This window comes from Schistocerca cancellata, chromosome 10, assembly GCF_023864275.1.
Source record: "Schistocerca cancellata isolate TAMUIC-IGC-003103 chromosome 10, iqSchCanc2.1, whole genome shotgun sequence".
Taxonomy (NCBI): domain Eukaryota; kingdom Metazoa; phylum Arthropoda; class Insecta; order Orthoptera; family Acrididae; genus Schistocerca; species Schistocerca cancellata.
Window position 1 is genome coordinate 19,602,079 of NC_064635.1, and position 25,720 is coordinate 19,627,798.

General features: G+C 44.3%; 1 protein-coding gene across 1 annotated transcript in view; it reads left to right on the plus strand.

The window, feature by feature from the left end:
* Positions 1-25,720, plus strand: part of LOC126106723 (insulin-like peptide receptor) — a 197,825-nt gene that overhangs the window by 32,707 nt on the left and 139,398 nt on the right. Inside the window, exon 3 of the mRNA XM_049913103.1 lies at positions 8,131-8,358. Coding sequence (XP_049769060.1) covers positions 8,131-8,358 — 228 coding nt within the window. The remainder of the gene's footprint in view (positions 1-8,130; positions 8,359-25,720) is intronic.

A 25,720-nucleotide genomic window follows, 5' to 3' on the forward strand; every position in this document is an offset into this window, starting at 1 on the left:
ACGTGTACTCAAAGAGTGAGGAACAAGTCTCTCCTCAGTACTTCACTGGGAGATCACCTCTGTCGAGAGCGAATCGGAGTGCGACTCTATATTGAGTCCTTGCGATTAAGCGTTGTTCACTGTGTTGGCCGACACAGTTATTGCGCAGTGTGAACAGACAGAGCTATAGATAAACGCCTGTGAGCGAATTTTTGAGTGGCATCGCGGTGGATTGGTTATCTGATCGGTGTACCATGACAATAGTTAGACTAGGAGCAAATAGGAGTCCTTGACTTCATCAAGGCGTAGGGAGAGTTTGATTGGCGAAGGTCAATCCAGATAGAACGAGAGTTATCTTATTTCTCAGCAGCGAGCGGCGCAGACAGCAGTCATCGCAGCTTACGGTATTGTGCGCTACAGCTCTTGCGAGCCCCATATTTCCTCCACAACAGTACACTTCACTGCATTTCACACTCGACAGCCTCAACCATACGTAGGAACATTCTAACGGATAATTATTCAAGTTGAGAAGGCGTGGCTCTCAGCCATTCTGCCAAGTCAATAACTATCTTAAACTTTGTATAGATATTTCATTAGCGAATCGTATCCTTAAGAGGTAACTTCACATTCCCAAAAGAACCCGGAAATAACTTGTTCAGTTCATAACTAAAATTGCAAAGTAAATAATAATTTTCGTTAGTTTCACGTTTTTCTTACACTAACTAGCACTACTCCAGTACCCAAGTATCCACTAAGTATGTAAGAAATTTTGTGAATTTTTGTGTCATTTCCTTACGGCAGACGACTCCAGAAGATATTTATTGCTGAACGTTTTTCAGGCATTTCTCTTTAGAGAGTTAGGAGCGTCTGTCTGACTTCTGTAGTAGTGTGGGGGTGGAAATTGCATGTTGCAGGAGCCACAGGGTAAAGGGTACATCTTAGATTAATCCGTTGCACAGAATAGCACCCACACACTCACAATTGTCACACGTCAAAGTTTTTATTTTTTTCTCCCTGAACTTTAATTCCTAATCAAAATGTTTCTTTGGTTTTCTTTACCGCTTGCTCAATGTATAGACTGAATAACAATAGTGATAGGTAACAATCTTGTGTCACTCCCTTCTCAACCTTTGCTTCCCTTTCATGCCCCTCGACTCTTATAACTGTCATCTGGTTTCTGTACAAGTTGTAAATAGTTTTCCACTCCCTGTATTTTGTCCCACACCCTACCTTCTGGATTTCAAAGAGAGTATTCCAGTCAACATTGTCTAAAGCTTTCTGTAAGTCTAAGATTGCTACACACGTAGGTTTGCCTTTCCTTAACCTGTCTTCTGAGGTAAGACATAGGGTCATTATTCCTACATTTCTCCGGAATCCACACTGTTCATCCCCGAGGTCTGCTTGTACCCGTTTTTTCCATTCTTCTGTAAAGAATTCGTGTTAGTATTTTGCGAGTATAACTTATTAAACTGATATTTCAGTGATTCACACACTGTTAGCATCTGCTTTCTTTGGAATTGCAGTTGTTACATTCTCCTAGGAGTCCAGGGGTATTTCGCCTGTGTCGTACATCGTGAAAACCAGATGGAATAATTTTGCTATGGCTGGCTGTCTCAAGCCTATCAGTAGTTCTGACGGAATGTCGTCTGCTACCGGGTCCTTGTTTCGATTCAGGCCTTTCAGTGGTCCATCAAATTCTTCTCGCAGTATCATATGTCCCGTCTCGTCGTCCTCCACGTCCTCTTCCATTTCTATAATATTGCTCTCATCTCCCTTGTATAGACCCTCTATATGCACCTTGTGCTCCTTTCACCTTTCCCTTCTTATTCTAGGACTGCTCTTGTCTGCTTATCTTTTCCCCAAAGGACTCGTTAATTTTCCTGTAGGTGGTATCTATCTTTCACCTTATACAAGGTTTGCCAAACATGCTCTACAGTACACATATACCGCCTCTCAAGATGATAGACAAGATAAAAACATATTTCACGAATTCGGCCGTTTCACTTCAAGCAATAAATTCGTGAACACACAGAATACGACAAACATGACAGAGGCAGCTATTAATGTACAGCAGATTGATAGGGAGATTACTGAACAACCCAAACCACAGGTTATTCTAACCCGCCCCTATTCCACAAGGGAAAAACGGACCACCTAATTCACAAATAACCACCTTCCCGCGGGTGGGCAAACGGAGAAGAATGGTGGGACGACTCCAAAACAAAGCGGCTGGTGACCTCACCAAGAAAACAAGTAGAATTTAACAAGTAAATGAAACAACATATTACCAATCACTTAACTTCTGATAAACTGCGATTTCTGGCGAAGACCTGGCGCAGCACCCCCAAAACGCTCTCCCGAACCGTCCGCTGCCAGCGGCTTCAACGGACGCAGGAAGGCGCGCCGATCTCCCGTCTCACGGCGTCGCAGCTCGCACCGGCCAGACCGATGTCGTGGGTTGACTCCTGTTGCTCTCGTGTCGGCCGCGAAGTCACTACCCCTCGCTATATGGTGCGGCCCACTGGACTCACGTGGCGACCTCACATGCGCCGTCACTCAAGGCGGACAAGTCATCTCGTCTCTCAGTGCGCGACCGACCAACCGATCGATCCAACCGCCAATGATCATTACCTGAGCAAAGTCGAGCAGTCCGGCGGCCTAACGCGCAGACTCAGATGCAGGAACTAAGCCCCGACCGGGCGACCACTCGTTAAGTTCTCTCAGTGTGCCACAAATTCGGACGAGAGACAGACTAGCAAGCTGGGGACGAGAGAATGACCCCGGACTGACTCCAGACTCACCCAGACAGACCGACTGGCGACGATGGGAAGCAGGGTCTCGGGGGGGGGGGGGGCGGGGGGAAGGAGGAAAATCCGCTCTGGGAGAAGGAGGGGAGAGGAAAAAGGGGGCCCTGGGGAGGGGGGGAAGAACAATGCCAGGTTATAGCTGGAAGGAAGGGTCCGACTGGCGAGCTCATAGCGCCCCTGAAATACACGAGAACAGGCAACCTTTCCCCTTTCCCACCAGAGGGAGACAACAAAGCTGCGATTGCCACAGCGGCGCCACCGCCAGGAACAGAGGGCGACTGCTTCACACTACGCGCTGCGGTGCGCTCTTTGAAACAGCAATTTTTACCACGGCTCACTGATATATCAAATACCACTCACAAAAGTTGTGAGTCGTCTTGCCTCATGAGATCTTCGACTGCCGACTGATGGTCCGCACTGTAGGCCCTGTTGATGCAGGACTATAGTTCAGTTCTTTTATCTTGGCGGCTCGCGCATGCCCGCCCAGACGCGGGAGATTGCTGCATTGCCAGTTGTACGCACCGAGAGAAGCAGCGCTACAGTATAGTTCGCAAACTTACGTTTAGGGGGGAGCGCGAAGTTTATGAAGTAAAGCCACCACGGCTGCATTAACCCTTTCGCTGCTACAGAGACGTGCTCCCCGCATTCCGCGATGTGCGCGATTTTGTCATCATTGCACTGTACGCCTTGTGGTGTCACCGCAAAACACCACACTTGCTATGTGGTAGCCTTTAAATCGGCCGCGGTCCGTTAGTATACGTCGGACCCGCGTGTCGCCACTATCAGTGATTGCAGACCGAGCGCCGCCACACGGCAGGTCTAGAGAGACTTCCTAGCACTCGCCCCAGTTGTACAACCGACTTTGCTAGCGATGGTTCACTGACAAAATACGCTCTCAATTGCCGAGACGATAGTTTGCATAGCCTTCAGCTACGTCATTTGCTACCACCTAGCAAGGCGCCAGTACCAGTTACTATTGATACTGTAATCATGTACCGTCAAGAGCGACGCTCATCATTAATGGATTGAAGTTAAGTATTCCACCAGCTACGTCCGTTTTACTAAAGTCTAATTTCCTTGTCCTGTTCCAGACCTCACGCCAGTCTGCGTGAGCTAAAAGGCGTGCCTTTCGGCTTCCTCTCATACCCGGTGTTGGAACTCCTGTCAACCCACAACACGCCTGTGCAGACACATGGTGTTTTGACTGCTTTGACACACTTTATGATTCGATTTCACAAAAACTATTTGGCCCAAAAATTTGATTTTTACACATCTTCTTGACTGATACCTTCCCCCATAGATGACTTAATTTTGTTTCGATGTTCAACGCAGTTATTGTGCAGCATTATGATGTAGTAAACCACTGCACGAAATTTTGAAAAGTTTGCAGAGGTAAAAGTCCGTAGCGTATACTTTCTGTATGGTCGATTTTAGTTGCCACTAGAAATTTCAAAAAATTGCATTCAAACGAACAAAATTCGTGAAGTAAGACACTTCGATATTGTTTTTAAAATAAAGAAAATATTAAGCACATAATCTCATTTTGTTCGCTTTCGTTCATTGCATCTGCTCAGGGCGGACGTTGTAAGACACCTCTTTAAGTTCGTCGTTGATCCATTAACTCAGTTTTTTTTATTGCAGGGGGCAGCTAAACCTCTGACTGAACGCTGCGCTGCTCTGCCGGCTTGGTTTGAACTCAGAACCTTTCGCTCAGCAGCCATACACTTTAACCATTACGTTAGCACAGCTCGTCGTTCAATAGATCTCCCGGAGGACTTTAAAATATCACGCAAAATACCGACAAACACTGTTGGTATGATTATGAATTACTCACATTTCGTCGAAGTACAATAGGAAATAAACAATTACCGCTGTCCTTTATTGCGAAAATGCGGTTAGTGAGAATGATACAAACACCTTTCCTTTCTATCGCCTTAATTAGGAGGCTTATTGCTTGTTTGGTTTAATTAATTAATAGAATATGTGGTGTGCGTACTGTAAGACCTTCGGTACACACACCATCAGATTATTTGACTTGTCGCTGTAACGAAGTAGGCGAGTGTCAGCAATATGTCTCGTGGTCTTATCATGGCGTGTTTATCTTCTGCCATTAGGTTAGACGATAGAAATGCCACTTGCACGCTTAGAGTAGCTGATTGACAGTGACCAACTTTAAACAGAACTTGATTAATTTTCACACACATTTATTAAAATAATAAAAATCATAGATATTACATAACATGATTCTGGATGCTGTTTACAATTAACAATCTGAAGTTCCTTTGGTCTTGGTACGTTAATTTTATTCTCACATATCTCTGATACTTGACAAAGTGTCGATTCATTTATCTTCATGGCTATGTACAGGAATATAGTAATCTTATTAGGCGCAGACTGAAACTTGACTACAGACTAATGCAGACTAATGCAGACTGACTAATCGGAGGTCTGTACACTCGTTATAATACCTCGTGTGTTCAGGTATCACTGCGCGAGTGTGATCCGCGAGGACAAAAGGTTCTACGTTAGCAGCAATCTCATTGGCTGCGTTACATATTAATACGCGGATCGGCGGAAGCAGAATTTGGTCCGTCTTTATGGCAGCGCCATCTCGTAGAGCGGAGACAGACGAGCGCTGCTCCTGCGCTGTTGTGCTTAGCGGGGCGCGCTCTAGTGGGAAAGTTATGTACGCGCTGACTACGCGGAACTATGTACAGAACAGAATATCAAGCGATTGGTATAAAGAATGCTTTTCCAAATTTTCTATAAAAGAAAGTCTGCTATCAAGACATTGCTTTTGTTCAATTACTTTATTTATGACTGAACGTTTCTAAAACTGATGGCACTCATCCGTGCTCTGCACTGCAGTCGAGCTCTGGCAACGTCGTTCTCTGTTCATTGGCTGACTGTGTGTTGTGACGTCAGATGCGCAGAACGAACCTAAACTCGGCCGCCATCATAAATGACGCGCACTTTAGTCCAGCTGGTGGACGATGTGGTGTGGCGGCCTGGATCTCCGCCCCCCCCCCCCTACCTTTTATAAATCCCTTCAAATCCGTGAACGCCATGCTGTCCACCTCGCCTATTGCAATCGTCTCCCCTCCCCCACGTGGATCCTGTACAGTTTCATTCCGTTCCCCCACCTCCTCCTTTTCCTTGAAAGAATACGGATCCTGTACACCTCCCGTAAACTCGATCCTCTCACCTGCTTGTCTCGCCCATTCTCTCCCACCCTTGCCTGCTGCCGCGCCTGTATTCCCACGTCCCACCCAGTCTCTGTCTCTCCACCCTCCTTACCCTCTCCCAAGGTGGCTTGCACCAGCTCCCCCTCCCTGATGATGTCCTCCTACCCTCCATCTACCCCTCCTATCACCTTTGATCCTCCCACCCCCCTTCCTGTGTCTTTTCCTTTAGGCACCCTCCCTCCCTTCTCTCTCCTTTTCCCCCCATCCCCCTTCCTCCACCCCTCTTCCCCCGGGCTTCCCCTCCCCCTTCCTCCCTCCCCCCTATCTCTCCTTCCTGTGGCATCTCTGCTCTCCCCTCTCCCTCTCCCACCCCCCCTCCTCCTCTCTTGGCAGGTCCCCGGACTCGCACACGCTCAGTGGACATTCGCGCGCTGGAGATCATCGCCATCAGTGTGTCGTGTGTGTGCCTTCGTTTTGTGTTTAGTGTTCTTTCGCCGTCACGCCAGCACTGTTCACGTGTGCCGTCGCAGTCATCCGTGTTATGTGCGCCGTCTCAACAAGTTGTTAGTGTTTTTTCTCGTCCATTGTGAACGGCTTCATGTTTATTGTTTTTCGTGTCTACAGTTTTTGCCCGCCGTTTTTATTGTATTATCTGTGCCACCTATATGTCATAATACAGGGTGAGTCAAAAATAATACCACAACTTTAAAAATGTGTATTTAATGAAAGAAATATAATATAACCTTCTGTTATACATCATTACAAAAGGTATTTAAAAAGGTTTTTTTTCACTCAAAAACAACTTCAGAGATGTTCAATATGGCCCCCTCCAGACACTCGAGCAATATCAACCCGATACTCCAACTCGTTCCACACTCTCTGTAGCATATCAGGCGTAACAGTTTGGATAGCTGCTGTTATTTCTCGTTTCAAATCATCAATGGTGGCTGGGAGAGGTGGCCGAAACACCATATCCTTAACCTACCCCCATAAGAAAAAATCGCAGGGGGTAAGATCAGGGCTTCTTGGAGGCCAGTGATGAAGTGTTCTGTCACGGGCTGCCTGGCGGCCGATCCATCGCCTCGGGTAGTTGACGTTCAGGTAGTTACTGACAGATAAGTGCCAATGTGGTGGCGCTCCATCCTGCTGAAATATGAATTGTTGTGCTTCTTGTTCGAGCTGAGGGAACAGCCAATTCTCTAACATCTCCAGATACTGTAGTCCAGTTACAGTAGCTCCTTCGAAGAAAAAGGGACCAAAAACTTTATTGGCTGAAATGGCACAGAAAATGTTCACCTTAGGCGAGTCACGTTCATACTGAGTTGTTTCCCGCAGATTCTCAGTGCCCCATATACAGACATTGTGACGGTTGACTTTCCCGTTAGTGTGGAAAGCTGCTTCATCACTAAACACAATCTTTGAAACGAAAGATTCATCTGTTTCCATTTGAGCAAGGATAAAATCACAGAAATCGATTCTTTTAATTTTATCAGCTGCAGACAGTGCTTGAACCAATTTCAGACGATAAGGTTTCATAACTAACGTTTTTCGTAGGACTCTCCATACAGTCGATTGTGGAATTTGCAGCTCTCTGCTAGCTCTGCGAGTCGATTTTCCTGGGCTGCGAACAAATGCTTGCTGGATGCGTGCTACATTTTCATCATTCGTTCTCGGCCGTCCAGAACTTTTCCCTTTGCACAAACACCCATTCTCTGTAAACTGTTTATACCAACGTTTAATACACCACCTATCAGGAGGTTTAACACCATACTTCGTTCGAAGTGCACGCTGAACAACTGTCGTCGATTCACTTCTGCCGTACTCAATAACACAAAAAGCTTTCTGTTGAGCGGTCGCCATCTCAGCATCAACTGACGCTGACGCCTAGTCAACAGCGCCTCGAGTGAACAAATGCACAACTAAATGAAACTTTATAGCTCCCTTAATTCGCAGACAGATAGTGCTTAGCTCTGCCTTTTGTCGTTGCAGAGTTTTAAATTCCTAAAGTTGTGGTATTCTTTTTGAATCACCCTGTATTGTACCAATCACGGCTGAAGAGCAGCGTAATATGCTGCTGACAGCCCGCCTTGTATAAGGTGATTAAAATAACAATAAAGAAAAAAAAAGATGTGGTGAGACGTGCCGCCCTCCGCTTGCAGGCCGGAGCGCGAGCCCTGCCCCGAGTCGAGCTGCAACTCGACGCGCTGCTGGGGCGCGCGGCTGTGCCAGCGCTCCGGCGACCCCCGCTGGTGCGACCAGAGCGGCGCCTGCAGGCGCTGCCACCCGCAGTGCCTGGGCGGCTGCGACGGCCCGGGCGCGGACGCCTGCTTCGCCTGCCGCGGGGTGCTGCACGACGGCCGCTGCGTGCCCTCCTGCCCCAGCACCGGGTCAGTGCACTCTTCTCTGTCTCTACTGAGTTTCGATTCCCCCCCAAGGGGGCGGGCTGGCAGCACCTTAGTATGCCGCTCTTCAGCCTACAGACTTTGTTTTAAAAAAGGTGAAGATAATATTGAAAGTAATTACTATTAAAAACAGTCTTGATCACGATTTATTTAACAAGGTGACCGGTTTCGACCACTACTGTGGTCATCTTCAGACCTACAAGATGTATACAAAGCACTAATTAGAGGGCTACATGCATTAATGAAAATACAGGGTGTTTAAAAAATGACCGGTATATTTGAAACGGCAATAAAAACTAAACGAGCAGCGATAGAAATACACCGTTTGTTGCAATATTCTTGGGACAACAGTACATTCTCAGGCGGACAAACTTTCCAAATTACAGTAGTTACAATTTTCAACAACAGATGGCGCTGCAAGTGATGTGAAAGATATAGAAGACAACGCAGTCTGTGGGTGCGCCATTCTGTACGTCGTCTTTCTGCTGTAAGCGTGTGCTGTTCACAACGTGCAAGTGTGCTGTGGACAACATGGTTTATTCCTTAGAACAGAGGATTTTTCTGGTGTTGGAATTCCACCGCCTAGAACACAGTGTTGTTGCAACAAGACGAAGTTTTCAACGGAGGTTTAATGTAACCAAAGGACCGAAAAGCGATACAATAAAGGATCTGTTTGAAAAATTTCAACGGACTGGGAACGTGACGGATGAACGTGCTGGAAAGGTAGGGCGACCGCGTACGGCAACCGCAGAGGGCAACGTGCAGCTAGTGCAGCAGGTGATCCGACAGCGGCCTCGGGTTTCCGTTCGCCGTGTTGCAGCTGCGGTCCAAATGACGCCAACGTCCACGTATCGTCTCGTGCGCTAGAGTTTACACCTCTATCCGTACAAAATTCAAACGCGGCAACCCCTCAGCGCCGCTACCATTGCTGCACGAGAGACATTCGCTAACGATATAGTGCACAGGATTGATGACGGCGATATGCAAGTGGGCAGCATTTGGTTTACTGACGAAGCTTATTTTTACCTGGACGGCTTCGTCAATAAACAGAACTGGCGCATATGGGGAACCGAAAAGCCCCATGTTGCAGTCCCATCGTCCCTACATCCTCAAAAAGTACTGGTCTGGGCCGCCATTTCTTCCAAAGGAATCATTGGCCCATTTTTCAGATCTGAAACGATTACTGCATCGCGATATCTGGACATTCTTCGTGAATTTGTGGCGGTACAAAGTGCCTTAGACGACACTGCGAACACCTCGTGGTTTATGCAAGATGGTGCCCGGCCACATCGCACGGCCGACGTCTTTAATTTCCTGAATGAATATTTCGATGATCGTGTGATTGCTTTGGGCTATCCGAAACATACAGGAGGCGGCGTGGATTGGCCTCCCTATTCGCCAGACATGAACCCCTGTGACTTCTTTCTGTGGGGACACTTGAAAGACCAGGTGTACCGCCAGAATCCAGAAACAATTGAACGGCTGAAGCAGTACATCTCATCTGCATGTGAAGCCATTCCGCCAGACACGTTGTCAAAGGTTTCGGGTAATTTCATTCAGAGACTACGCCATATTATTGGTACGCATGGTGGATATGTGGAAAATATCGTACTATAGAGTTTCCCAGACCGCAGCGCCATCTGTTGTTGAAAATTGTAACTACTGTAATTTCGAAAGTTTGTCTGCCTGAAAATGTACTGTTGTCCCAAGCATATTGCAACAAACGGTGTATTTCTATCGCTGCTCGTTTAGTTTTTATTGCCGTTTCAAATATACTGGTCATTTTTTAATCACCCTGTACATAAAGTTATAAGGCTATAAAGCTATAAAACGTTGAATTACCATTGAGTAGGAACCTCTTTCTGTTCGAGAATCACTACTGGAGAAACCAGTGCACGTCTTACTATATATAATGGAGGCTCCACCCACTTCTGACTGCATGATGTCATTAGTAACCAATGAGTTATAAGTCGAATTACAATTTAAAATTTCTTAGTTAAAAGAACATTGTCAAGAATTAGAAATAAATACACACTAAACGAAGCTTATTAAACAGCTATTGTCAATTAAAAAGCGTTAAAAATATTTAAATATGTAGGAAAATGAACTTCGGTTTGGCAGTACATGGGTTGCCCTCTCAAGGCCTGTCAGTGAACCATATGGAACCATTGGTTCTGTAAGACGTGCACTGGTTTCTCCAGTAGTGATTCTCCAACAGAAAGAGGTTCCTACTCAATGGTAATTCAACGTTTTATAGCTTTATAGCCTTATAACTTTATGTATTTTCATTAATGCATGTAGCCCTCTAATTAGTGCTTTGTATACATCTTGTAGGTCTGAAGATGACCACAGTAGTGGTCGAAACCGGTCACCTTGTTAAATAAATCGTGATCAAGACTGTTTTTAATAGTAATTATTTACAAGACATTGATCACTGCTGTTCCCGTAATGCATTCAAAACTAAATATTGAAAGTGTTGTTAATAAAACTTCTCTATTTTAACTAGACTGACCTGCATGTGACTGCTTTAGTCTTTAATAAAACTTGCATCTGACTGCGTATTTAACTGAACTGAACTTTATCTGACTGCACGAAAATATTGTTGGAAAATTAATACTCAAAATACACATCTGACTGCATGAAACTTTAGTGGTAAAAATAAATGAAGGTCACCAACCTGCATCTGACTGCATCTGTGGAGTTAGCTTCCCGTTTACCCGCTAATAAAACATAAACAGCCGTAGTGCAATGGCATAAAATTGTCATTCTAGATAACTTTACTCATTTTGGCCCTGTTTGTTACTTAATAAAAATTCTGTCCTGATCTGAATAACTTGCCAACTGTGCAATGGCATATAGATTATTTTACTCTGATAAATGAAATTATTAGCTTTACTCGTGGGAACTACTTTAATGTACCTTTTGGCTCAATGCAAGCACAGGATGCGGAGAACGACATAAGGTGTGAGATGAAACTCTAATTTTATCTAAAAAATATTTATTGTTCAAACTTTTAAGGCACATGTCAAAAACTAAAAAAATCTTCTATAGCATGGATTTACGAAAAAGTTTCACAAAACGCTTATTGCATCAACAATGGGATTTCTGTCTAGCTTTTAGACATTATTTAACCAAAGAAAACCTATTTTATTAATAATTCTTTCTAGTTTCCCCAGGTATGTGCCGAGTTTCGCTCAATATATAGCTTCTTATGTGCGTAGCGCCAATTCTTACTTTGATGCTGTCACGACCCGGCTGCCTCCTGCAGGCATCTAGTTCCGACTCGAAACACGTCTGCTGTCTCTGCGCATCTCCTCGCCACTACTCATACTTTTACCGCGTGCACCTAGCTCTGTTAGCTGTCAAAGATCTTACTATTCGAAGATGTACTACTCGTCCAACCTTGCGGTTGGGAAATATCGACATTTTTCACTGGCTCTATCCTGATCGAATCTCAGCACATACCTTTCAATATATAATAAAAACAGGCGATAAAATCGGAGACTTAAATGGTAACATGGCGGGAAATCGTGGAGCTTAAGGGGGGAAGGACGTGAAACGGGCCGACTTGGAACAGGAGAGGCAACCCAGGACATTTTAATTTGCACTTTTATTTTTATTTATTTATTTATTGTTCCGTGGGACCAAATTAAGCAGCAGTCCCCATGGTCATGGAACAAGTCAATACATGAAATTATAACACGACAGTAGAAACAGATAAAATGAAATATAAGAAACGCATTCAGGCCACAATTCGTAAGTTTAAATAAAGAAAATCAACAATGCAACACTGGAATTTGCTAAATTTTTCTGCTCTTCCAGGAGCTCCTCGACAGAATAGAAGGAGTGAGCCGTGAGGAAGCTCTTCAGTTTAGACTTAAAAGCGTTTGGGCTACTGCTAAGATTTTTGAGTTCTTGTGGTAGCTTATTGAAAATGGATGCAGCAGAATAGTGCACTCGTTTCTGCACAAGAGTCAACGAAGTGCATTCCACATGCATATTTGATTTGTGCCTAGTATTAATTGAGTGAAAGCTGCTAACTCTTGGGAATAGGCTAATATTGCTAACAACAAACGACATTAAAGAAAATATATACTGTGAGGGCAATGTCAGAATTCCCAGACTATTGAATAGGGGTCGACAAGAGGTTCGCGAACTTACACCACATATAGCTCGAACAGCCCGTTTTTGAGCCAAAAATAGCATTTTTGAATCAGAAGAATTACCCCAAAAAATAATACCATATGACATAGGCGTATGAAAATATGCGAAGTAGACTACTTTTCGTGTTGAACTGTCACTTATTTCAGATACTGTTCTAATGGTAAATAAAGCAGCATTTAGTTTCTGAACAAGGTCCTGAACATGGGCTTTCCACAACAGCTTACTATCTATCCGAACGCCTAGGAACCTGAACTGTTCCGTATCGCTTTAATATGCCCATTCTGTCTGATCAAAATATCGGTTCTTGTTGAATTGTGAGTTAGAAACTGTAAACACTGAGTCTTACTGTGATTTAACATCAAATTATTTTCCACAAGCCAAGAACTTATTTCATGAACTATATTATTTGATAATGTTTCAGTATTACACACAAGATCCTTCACTACCAAGCTGGTGTCATCAGCAAATAGAAATATTTTTGAATCACTTGTAATACTAGATGGCATATCATTTATATAAATAAGGAACAGCAGTGGCCCCAGCACCGTTGAACTTGTTGAATTGTGAGTTAGAAACTGTAAACACTGAGTCTTACTGTGATTTAGCATCAAATTATTTTCCACAAGCCAAGAACTTATTTCATGAACTATATTATTTGATAATGTTTCAGTATTACACACAAGATCCTTCACTACCAAGCTGGTGTCATCAGCAAATAGAAATATTTTTGAATCACCTGTAATACTAGATGGCATATCATTTATATAAATAAGGAACAGCAGTGACCCCAGCACCGACCCTTGGGGAAAGCCCCAGTTAACAGTGCCCCATTGGGACTGAACATCACTACCACTCTCAATATTGCGGAGAATTACCTTCTGATTTCTGTTCTTAAAGTAAGAGGCGAACCAGTTGTAAGCTACTCCCCTTACTCCATAATGGTCCAATTTCTGCAGTAATATTTTGTGGTCAACACAGTCAAAAGCCTTCGTTAAATCAAATAAAACACCTAGCGTTCGCAACGTTTTATTTAATCCGTCCAAAACCTCACAGAGAAAAGAGAATATAGCAATTTCAGTTGTTAAACCATTTCTAAAACCAAACTGTACATTTGACAGCAAATTATGTGAATTTAAATGCTCCAGTAACCTTGTATATAGAACCTTCTCGATAACTTTAGCAAACACTGATGGCATACTATACTTTTACAAACAAATTCATAAAACTTTGTCAGCATGACCAGGAAGGATTCAGGATTCACATTCATAGCAGAGGAAGTTCAAAAACATAACAAAACAATTTTTTTATTTTACATGTGAAATTTTATCATTTTTTCACGTGGTATTGGCTGCATTTGTTGCTGTAGGTACACTTGTCTTCATAAGTAAGAGAGATTCTTCGATGAATGTTGCACAGCATACAAACCATACTTACAGGTGTATGAAATTCTTGAATTTCCCAAATCTGTTAAAAACTGTGGTAAAAATTGAGATAATTAACTGTAAAATTCGAGTTTTCTCTGAACACGAAGTTTAAAACGTAACAGCCCATTCATTTTTCCATAGATTAAATAAATTCTAGAGTTTCATACGCCTGTAAGTATGGTTTGTAAGCTGTGGAAAAATTCATCGAAGAATCTCTCTTAGTTATGAAGAAAAGTGTACCTATAGTAACAAATGCAGCCAACAGTAAGTGAAAAAAAAATCATGAAATTTCACATTTCAAAAATATTATTTTTTCGTGTTTTTGAACTTCCACTGCTATGAGTGTGAATCCTGAATCCTTCCTGGTGATGCTGACAAAGTTTTATGAATTTATTTCTAAAAGTATAGTCAGTGCAAATTAGAAAGTCCTGTGCTGCCTCTCCTTCACGAAGTCGGCCCGTTTGACGTCCTACCCCCCTTAAAACATAGAACAAAGGGAATATGATGCTAATAAAATACATATGAAGCAGACAGGTAAAATAATAGACAGACAAATAAACAAACAGGGCGACAGTCTGGTTTCTGTTCGCAAGAAACATAAAATTCACACCCAACGACAGCATGATTTCTGTTCGCAACACTTTGGAACGACGAAGAACACTGAACAAGCACTTGAACACTGCACTAAAAAGTTGGCAAATATGACATACCACAGCCGAGGGCAGACGGGGGGAACCTGGACAGATGATGGGAAAGAAAAAGGGGGGGGGGGGAAGGAGAGGAAAAACGAAAGGGGGGCAGGGGGGAAAGGAGTCAGTGATCGCTTCTGCTCTCATTTATAGAACTGTCTCGCTAGCGTACAGTGAACTCGAAACAGTTTACCAGTTAAGTAGCCGCCACAGCCATCCCCTATTCTTTATGGGCAGATGTAGGGCAAAAATGGCGAAAAAAATTCGAATTTTTTTACTGCGTAATTTATTACATTCGTTCTTTGATAATAACATCGCAAAGTTTCATATTCGAATTCCGGCTACAAATAGGTTTAAAAATAGTTTGTTTGGGTGTTGCGCCTGCCATGTCGTGCATTTCTATGCCGTGATCCATCTTCCCGACTTTAGAAATTTTTTTGCGTTATTTTTTCGTTCACACAATCGATACGAACTGCAGATGAGTCTAGAAGGCTGTGTGGAAGATCACCTTTGCTTGTTCCTCTGTTTACGACGTGGTTTCTTTAACATTACGTGCTACAAACTGATTTCAGTTTTTCGTTTTGCGAATACCAACCTGTTTTTGCTCGAAATAGGTCGTAACAGTGGACGCATATTCAAAAAAAATTGAGGAAATGTCTTGTGGGCAACATCCTGTCAAAAACTTTCAACAGATGATAATCCTTAACATTCCCTTTGTGACATATTGTGGTGCAATGGGGCTGTCCAGAAAATAGTTTCCGATCAGTTACCAAATGAAAACCACATTGAAAATCAGAAACATTTTATTTGCAAGAGTTAGCTACACTTTCCAGATACTTCTATACATAGTCGCCGCTCCGACTAAGACATTTGTCGGAGCATTATACCAAATTTCCAACACCATCGTCATAGAAAGCAGCGGACTGTGGTTTCCGATAATTTTCTACGCTGGTCTGTAGCGCGTAGCCTGCCCGCAAGTGTTGTCTTCGTATCCAGCGTTTCACGTAAACGGAGATGATACTCAGGACGAGCCAATTAGGGCTTTGTTGTGGGTGATCCATCGCTTCCTGTTGAAAAGGCTGCAGGAGCGTCTTCACTGCCCCTGCAGAGTGCGGCGGAGAATTGCCGTGAAGAAGGGAGTGCGTGGCAGTTGTGTCAGGTGGGCTGCATCCATTAAGGCGAAGCCTCTCAGCGGGGCCTCCTACTTGGCGGGAGTCATCGTTGTTCTGGGCACCTTTACTCGCTCACAGTCCGCTCATAATTGAAAAGAGCGTCCTGATGAGATCAACGGGCATACTGGAGACACTACCCAACACATCTGTGCAAAGCTTCATCGGGTTTTCACTGTGGTGTCCATTTCACGACCGATTGGCACTTATTTTCTGGACAACCCTCGTATCTTCAGGCGGAACACAGTGGAAAAGAATACACCCACGAACATGAATTGCCACTTGCGGTTTTAGATGTTGTAAAACCAAATTTCAGATACCTAGCCAATCCTGAACTGCTGAAAAAATGTTTCCATGGGAAAACACAGAATACAAATTAGAATTACCTTATATGGATGCGTTGTCCAGTAACGGTATCTGTGTCCTCAATTGTGTTGAAGATAGCTGCATGTGATGCCGGTACAGTGTTCAACAGTGGAAATGCAGATAGGATTATGTGTTTTCCATCCAAGTGCATTCACACTGAACATATTCAGAAGCATCGATGAAGTGCGTCTGGACAAAGCTCAGGCAGCAGAAGTAAAAATGCAAAAGTTGGCTAGGCAGAGGAGGCAGGGGAAGAGATTACTTCAGGAAGACGAGGAAGAGAACAAAGATTATGAGTATGGATAGCATTAGTCATTGGAGGTATAACAGTATTGTCAAAAAGTGCAGAAAAACCTTTAAATGCGAATAACAGTAAGCTCACTTTATTGTGCTATAATGTACCTTTCCTCAGGAACTAAAAAACCTCTTGAAATTTGTCGTAGTTCTTAAGAATTACTTATTGAATTACGAAACGTCTCAAAGAAAACGATTTATTGACAAATATCCAACACTGTTTCAGAAAATTTCGTTCCTGTGAAACACAAATAGGTCTATATTCACACAAAGAACTAAGTGCTACTCAATGAGGACGTCAAATTGATTCCATATTTTTAGGTTTCAGGGGGGACTTGTGACACCGTTCCTGACAAGCGACTTCTAATGGAACTGCGTGCATCTGGAGTATCGTCTGAGTTGTGTGACTGGATTCGTGCTCTCCTCTCAGAAAGGTCACAGTTCGTCGTAACTAACAGAAAGTCATCGAGTAAGACAGAAGGAATACCTGGCGTTCCAGAAGGAAGTGTTATAAGCCCTCTGTTGTTCCCGATCTACATGAACGGTTTAGGAGACAATCTGAGAAGCCCTCTTAGATTGTTTGCAGATGATGATATCATTAACCGTTATGTAAAATCACCAGGTGATCAAAACGAATTGCAAGAAGGTTTAGGCAAGATACTTGTATGGCGCAAAAAGTGACAATTGACTCTAAATCGTGAAAAATGTGGAGTCATCCACCTGAACACTAAAAGAATCCGCCAAATTTCGGTTACACGATAAATCACACAGATATACAGGCTGTAGATTTAACTAAATGCGTAGGGATTACATTTACAAATAACGCAAACTAGAAGGACCACATAGATAATATCCTGAGGAAAGCAACGTAAAGACTGCGTTCTATTGGCATAACTCTTAGAAAATGCAGCAGGTCTACTAAAGAGACTGCCTACACTACGCTTGTTCGTCCTCTTCAGGAGTACTGCTGTGCGGTGTGGCATCCGTATCAGAAGGGTCGACGGAGGACACCGGAAAAGTTACAAGAAGGGCAGCTCGTTTTTTACCATCGTGAAATTGGGAAGAGAGCCACGGATATGAAGCGTGAACTGGGGTGGCAGTCATTAAAAAAAAGGCGTTTTTCGTTGCGGCAATACCTTCTCATGAAATGCCAATCACCAACTTTCTATCTCCTCACAGTGTGAAAATACACTCCTGGAAATGGAAAAAAGAACACATTGACACCGGTGTGTCAGACCCACCATACTTGCTCCGGACACTGCGAGAGGGCTGTACAAGCAATGATCACACGCACGGCACAGCGGACACACCAGGAACCGCGGTGTTGGCCGTCGAATGGCGCTAGCTGCGCAGCATTTGTGCACCGCCGCCGTCAGTGTGAGCCGGTTTGCCGTGGCATACGGAGCTCCATCGCAGTCTTTAACACTGGTAGCATGCCGCGACAGCGTGGACGTGAACCGTATGTGCAGTTGACGGACTTTGAGCGAGGGCGTATAGTGGGCATGCGGGAGGCCGGGTGGACGTACCGCCGAATTGCTCAACACGTGGGGCGTGAGGTCTCCACAGTACATCGATGTTGTCGCCAGTGGTCGGCGGAAGGTGCACGTGCCCGTCGACCTGGAACCGGACCGCAGCGACGCACGGATGCACGCCAAGACCCTAGGATCCTACGCAGTGCCGTAGGGGACCGCACCGCCACTTCCCAGCAAATTAGGGACACTGTTGCTCCTGGGGTATCGGCGAGGACCACTCGCAACCGTCTCCATGAAGCTGGGCTACGGTCCCGCACACGGTTAGGCCGTCTTCCGCTCACGCCCCAACATCGTGCAGCCCGCCTCCAGTGGTGTCGCGACAGGCGTGAATGGAGGGACGAATGGAGACGTGTCGTCTTCAGCGATGAGAGTCGCTTCTGCCTTGGTGCCAATGATGGTCGTATGCGTGTTTGGCGCCGTGCAGGTGAGCGCCACAATCAGGACTGCATACGACCGAGGCACACAGGGCCAACACCCGGCATCATGGTGTGGGGAGCGATCTCCTACACTGGCCGTACACCACTGGTGATCGTCGAGGGGACACTGAATAGTGCACGGTACATCCAAACCGTCATCGAACCCATCGTTCTACCATTCCTAGACCGGCAAGGGAACTTGCTGTTCCAACAGGACAATGCACGTCCGCATGTATCCCGTGCCACCCAACGTGCTCTAGAAGGTGTAAGTCAACTACCCTGGCCAGCAAGATCTCCGGATCTGTCCCCCATTGAGCATGTTTGGGACTGGATGAAGCGTCGTCTCACGCGGTCTGCACGTCCAGCACGAACGCTGGTCCAACTGAGGCGCCAGGTGGGAATGGCATGGCAAGCCGTTCCACAGGACTACATCCAGCATCTCTACGATCGTCTCCATGGGAGAATAGCAGCCTGCATTGCTGCGAAAGGTGGATATACACTGTACTAGTGCCGACATTGTGCATGCTCTGTTGCCTGTGTCTATGTGCCTGTGGTTCTGTCAGTGTGATCGTGTGATGTATCTGACCCCAGGAATGTGTCAATAAAGTTTCCCCTTCCTGGGACAATGAATTCACAGTGTTCTTATTTCAATTTCCAGGAGTGTATATCGTTGGCACCCACCTACATGGAGAAAAACGATCATCATTATAAAATAAGAGAAATCACAGAGCTCGCACGGAAAGATTTAAGTGTTGGTTTTTTTCTGCACGCTGTTCGAGAGTGGAACGGTAGAGAGGTAGCTTGAAAGTGGTTCGATGAACCCTCCGCGTGGCACAGTTGTGAACTGGGAACTGATCATGTAGATGTAGATGTAGATGTAGATGTAGATGTAAAAGCCATCTTTGTCAACCAAAGCGCAGTGCCGAGCCACCTTTCCCAAACTATTCTCATGTTTGCGATATACAGGGTGTGTAAAAAAAAATCATCCTATTTGGCACGTCTGTATTTCTGAAACTAATAAACGTATACAGTGAATTTTGTTTCTTGATAAACGGAAAACTGAAACAGTTTTTTGTTCATACCTTTTCATAGGTGTTCAATATGCCCCCAATGTGGTATTCACAGTGCAGCGAGCGTGTTTTCAGTTAGATGTCTCAGTTCATTCACTGTTGTTGGTAACGGAGGTACATAAACAGAGTCTTTTCCTAAACCTCTACAAGAAATAATCACGTACAGTAACATATTGGAGGCCAGTAATGTAAGGCTGGATCGTTCAGTAATCCTTTGGTTTAAAAATTCCCACACTTCCAGATGCCAGTGTGGCGGTGCTCCATCCTGTTGGTAAATGAAGTCGTTCGAATGAGTCTCCTACTGTGGGAAAAGAAACTTCTCAACCATTTCGAGACATGTGCTTACTGGAACAGTGTTTTCGGGAAAGAAAAATGGACCATAAACCTTTTTCCTGTGAAACTGCACAACACACATTAAATTTTAGACAGTCCCTCTCATGTTGTATGCAACGGCCTTGCCGCAGTGGATACACCGGTTCCCGTGAGATCACCGAAGTTAAGCGCTGTTGGGCATGGCCGGCACGTGGATGGGTAACCATCCAGCCACCATGCGCTGTTGCCATTTTTCGAGGTGCACTCAGTCTCGTGATGCCAATTGAGGAGCTACTCGACCGAACAGTAGTCCGGTCAAAGAAAACCATCATAACGACCGGGAGAGCGGTGTGCTGACCACACGCCCCTCCAATCCGCATCCTTATCTGAGGATGACACGGCGGTCGGATGGTCCCGATGGGCCACTTGTGGCCTGAAGACTGAGTGCTTTTTTTTGCTCTCATGTTGTATAACTTCATGTGGTTGTTCCGTACCCCATATTCTCAAATTATGACGGTTCACCTTTCCATTTAAATTGAATGTTGCCTCTTTACTAAACACTAAGCGTGGAAGAGAACTGTCGCCCTGCATTTTGCCAAGAACGAAATTACACAACTCCACACAGTGTTGTTCGTCACCTTCACGAAGAGCATGTAGTAGGTGGATTTTGTTTGGTTTCACGTCTAAAGTCGACTCAACACACGCCAGACGGACGTCGGGGAGCACGTTGAGCTGTCGATCTGCAGGGCGAACGTGTTTCCACGAACTCCTTATGAAACTGTGGCGGATGCGTTCGACGTCTGTGTCAGGCACTCAGGGGCGGCCCGCAGATTCGCCTTTGCACAAACAACCTGTTTCTCGGAATTGTTGATGCCATCGTGTCTAGTTCTTTGTGCTGCAGGAGGGTCTACACCATACCTAGTGCGAAAGTCACGCCGAACAGTTATTACTGACCTGCAGTGCGCAAAACGTAGAACACAAAACGCTTTCTGTTGTCCCGACACCATTTTTACTGGAACTGAAGGGGGCATGCACTGCTGCTACCTAGTGAGATACTTGTAAAAGTCCAGGGTTTGCTCTTTCCAACAGCACATTATTCTACATCTACATTTATACTCCGCAAGCCACCCAACGGTGTGTGGCGGAGGGCACTCTACGTGCCACTGTCATTACCTCCCTTTCCTATTCCAGTCGCGTATGGTTCGCGGGGAGAACGACTGTCTGAAAGCCTCCGTGCGCGCTCGAATCTCTCTAATTTTACATTCGTGACCTCCTCGGGAGGTATAAGTAGGGGGAAGCAATATATTCGATACCTCATCCAGAAACGCACCCTCTCGAAACCTGGCGAGCAAGCTACACCGCGATGCAGAGCGCCTCTCTTGCAGAGTCTGCCACTTGAGTTTGTTAAACATCTCCGTAACGCTATCACGGTTACCAAATAACCCTGTGACGAAACGCGCCGCTCTTCTTTGGATCTTCTCTATCTCCTCCGTCAACCCGATCTGGTACGGATGCCACACTGATGCGCAATACTCAAGTATAGGTCGAACGAGTGTTTTGTAAGCCACCTCCTTTGTTGATGGACTACATTTTCTAAGGACTCTCCCAATGAATCTCAACCTGGTACCCGCCTTACCAACAATTAATTTTATATGATCATTCCACTTCAAATCGTTCCGCACGCATACTCCCAGATATTTTACAGAAGTAACTACTACCAGTGTTTGTTCTGCTATCATATAATCATACAATAAAGGATGCTTCCTTCTATGTATTCGCAATACATTACATTTGTCTATGTTAAGGGTCAGTTGCCACTCCCTGCACCTAGTGCCTATCCGCTGCAGATCTTCCTGCATTTCGCTACAATTTACTAATGCTGCAACTTCTCTGTATACTACAGAATCATCCTCGTAAAGCCGCATGGAACTTCCGACACTATCTACTAGGTCACTTATATACATTGTGAAAAGCAATGGTCCCATAACACTCCCCTGTGGCACGCCAGAGGTTACTTTAACGTCTGTAGATTAGATTAGATTAGATTTACTTTCATTCCAATTGATCCGTAGTGAGGAGGTCCTCCAGGATGTGGAACATGTCAGAAAAACAACAATACATGACAAATATTTACAACTAAAACAAATAAGCTAATGTACCATTCCACAGGTCCCAAGTGGAATGATCGTCATTTTTTAATGAACACTAAGAGTCATTTTACAAATACTAATGCACTGAATTTGAAATAAAAAAGTTTTTTATTTATTTATAAGGTAATAAACATGTAATACAACTACTGTAATACTTATTTACAATGGACACATTACTGCACTGAAATGGTGCAGAAGTTAGATTATACTTACACACAACCACACACACACACACACACGCACACACACACACAGGCACAGACACAGACACACAAATTTTCAGTGAACACATTACTGCACTGAAATTGTGCAGAAGTTATTTTATTTATTTATGAAAATACAAAGTACAATCACCAACAAATTTTACATATTCACATATTCCTTTACCTTTAACCCATATGAATACAGACTCATTAACAGATATTTTTCTTTTGTTACGAGTATACAATGACAATGCAGAGGTTGACAATTAAGCAGATTTACCAAAGTCTTTATTTGCAAGTTCTGCCATGTGGTAGGTACGGTAGGCAATAATGTCTCTGTCTACAAAACTTTCAAGTCCTGGAACGTTAGGTACTCCTGTACCTTCTAGTACAATACCTACAGTAAGCCAACCATTACCATGAGTAAAAGTATCATTAATATCAATACTAAAATACTGTAGACGTCTCTCCATTGATAACAACATTATTCACCCACATATCTCAAATAACATAATAGTTTTGATTCTTTTTAAATCGGATTATTCTTTTTGATACACCCTGCAGGTATCGTTAATTCCTGCCGTTAGAGAAGACATCTGTAGAAAACGCAGGTCTGTGAGCTCATTCACGATTCAATTAATTACGATTTATTCAAGAAATGCACAAATGGTGGAAGAGAAAACATGAATGAAAGCTTCAGTAACCTTGTTTAGAAGAGACGCCGAAAGACAACATCCGCTGTTGTGAAATTTTCCCAGTGGGATGCTTGTCTGGCACTCCACGGTGGTCGCGTCAGAATCCTTATGAGAGTAGCGCTGGTGCAGTTTGCAACACTGAGGACCTACCGAAGAAGGCTGGTGGTATGCCTGTTGGTAGTTCTGAGATGTCAGTGAAGGATATTGCCGGAAGAACACGCGAGAGGGGTCACACTAGAGGAAAGGAGTTACATAAAGACCAAAATGGCCAAAGATACGCTTGTGACTAATATTAAGATTCTCTCTCCTGGCACAAATGCTAATAAAATCTTTTTTTCTGAATTTCCCATAACTTTCTAAATTTTTCAAAGCACATAACTGTCAAATTTATTTACATTTTTGTGAAATATTGCTATGTATCATATGGATAAATTTAAAAAAAATTGTTACGAGAATTCTAATTTTTGTACTGTGGTGCGAGGCAGCGTCTTGAACAACATACAAAAAGTCTCCACCTGTATAGTGTGAGCATGGGGGTCGGGTTGCGTGTACAGTTCACTTTTTTGTGTTTTTGACGAATAATTCGAAATCCACGGCTTCTAGGAAAAATTTTTTTCTTGAAGAGAAAGTCCTATTCATTCTTCTCTACGTCTAATAGTTTCCGTATTGTGAGGAATAGAAAAACCGCAGGTTACTGAAGACAGTGTTTTAATGAAGTGGGTTAAGAAGAAATGTTAAGTGTCTACAGCACGTCTAAGAGCAATAGAGCCTTATTCACGTATAAATTGTATTGTGAAGCCGTAGTACTGCGGAATTTGTGGGAGGGGGAGGGAGATGGATGTGTGTACAAGCGAGAGAGAAGCCAATTCGCCGGATTGTGGCCATGTGTTTCCCTCACTCACATGTCTGCTAACTGAACAGAGAGCAGCTCATGTCCCATTATCTGTGCCTCTCTACGTCATCATAAGAAACTGCAGGGGCTTGAAACACAACGGGGCTTATGAATCGCTGGTGGCGCAGAGGGCAGACATGCCCGGGGATGTTTATGTTCCACAAAGTGCGTTAACACTACACCGAATACAGATATACGTTATTGATAATACTAACGTAGGAAGCACACATGGACAGAATCTATGTAAATCTCATCACGCTGTTCTACGCTGCTAGAGAGGGAAAATTATTCTTATTCTCTAGCGGAGCTCCCTATCCAGTTATTTTATGTGACCAGACGAAATAACTTCACCTCGCTCGTGTTTATATAAAGGATCTATTTAAACGAGTACTTGTTTGCAGGTGTTCATTGTGCTATTACAGGGTGTTTCAAAAATGACCGTTATATTTGAAACGGCAATAAAAACTAAACGAGCAGCGATAGAAATACACCGTTTGTTGCAATATGCTTGGGACAACAGTACATTTTCAGGCAGACAAACTTTCGAAATTACAGTAGTTACAATTGTCAACAACAGATGGCGCTGCGGTCTGGGAAACTCTATAGTACGATATTTTCCACATATCCACCATGCGTAGCAATAATATGGCGTAGTCTTTGAATGAAATTACCCGAAACCTTTGACAACGTGTCTGGCGGAATGGCTTCACATGCAGATGAGATGTACTGCTTCAGCTGTTCAATTGTTTCTGGATCCTGGCGGTACACCTGGTCTTTCAAGTGTCCCCACAGAAAGAAGTCACAGGGGTTCATGTCTGGCGAATAGGCAGGCCAATCCACGCCGCCTAATGTATGTTTCGGATAGCCCAAAGCAATCACACGATCATCGAAATATTCATTCAGGAAATTAAAGACGTCGGCCGTGCGATGTGGCCGGGCACCATCTTGCATAAACCATGAGGTGTTCGCAGTGTCGTCTAAGGCACTTTGTACCGCCACAAATTCACGAAGAATGTCCAGATAGCGTGATGCAGTAATCGTTTCGGATCTGAAAAATGGGCCAATGATTCCTTTGGAAGAAATGGCGGCCCAGACCAGTACTTTTTAAGGATGCAGGGACGATGGGACTGCAACATGGGGCTTTTCGGTTTCCCATATGCGCCAGTTGTGTTTATTGACAAAGCCGTCCAGGTAAAAATAAGCTTCGTCAGTAAACCAAATGCTGCCGACATGCATATCGCCGTCGTCAATCCTGTGCACTATATCGTTAGCGAATGTCTCTCGTGCAGCAATGGTAGCGGCGCTGAGGGGTTGCCGCGTTTGAATTTTGTAGGGATAGAGGTGTAAACTCTGGCGCACGAGACGATACGTGGACGTTGGCGTCATTTGGACCGCAGCTGCAACACGGCGAACGGAAACCCGAGGCCGCTGTCGGATCACCTGCTGCACTAGCTGCGTGTTGCCCTCTGTGGTTGCCGTACGCGGCCGCCCTACCTTTCCAGCACGTTCATCCGTCACGTTCCCAGTCCGTTGAAATTTTTCAAACAGATCCTTTATTGTATCGCTTTTCGGTCCTTTGGTTACATTAAACCTCCGTTGAAAACTTCGTCTTGTTGCAACAACACTGTGTTCTAGGCGGTGGAATTCCAACATCAGAAAAATACTCTCTTCTAAGGAATAGACCATGTTGTCTACAGCACACTTGCACGTTGTGAACAGCACACGCTTACAGCAGAAAGACGACGTACAGAATGGCGCACCCACAGACTGCGTTGTCTTCTATATCTTTCACATCACTTGCAGCGCCATCTGTTGTTGAAAATTGTAACTACTGTAATTTCGAAAGTTTGTACGCCTGAAAATGTACTGTTGTCCCAAGCATATTGCAACAAACGGTGTATTTCTATCGCTGCTCGTTTAGTTTTTATTGCCGTTTCAAATATACCGGTCATTTTTGAAACACCCTGTATG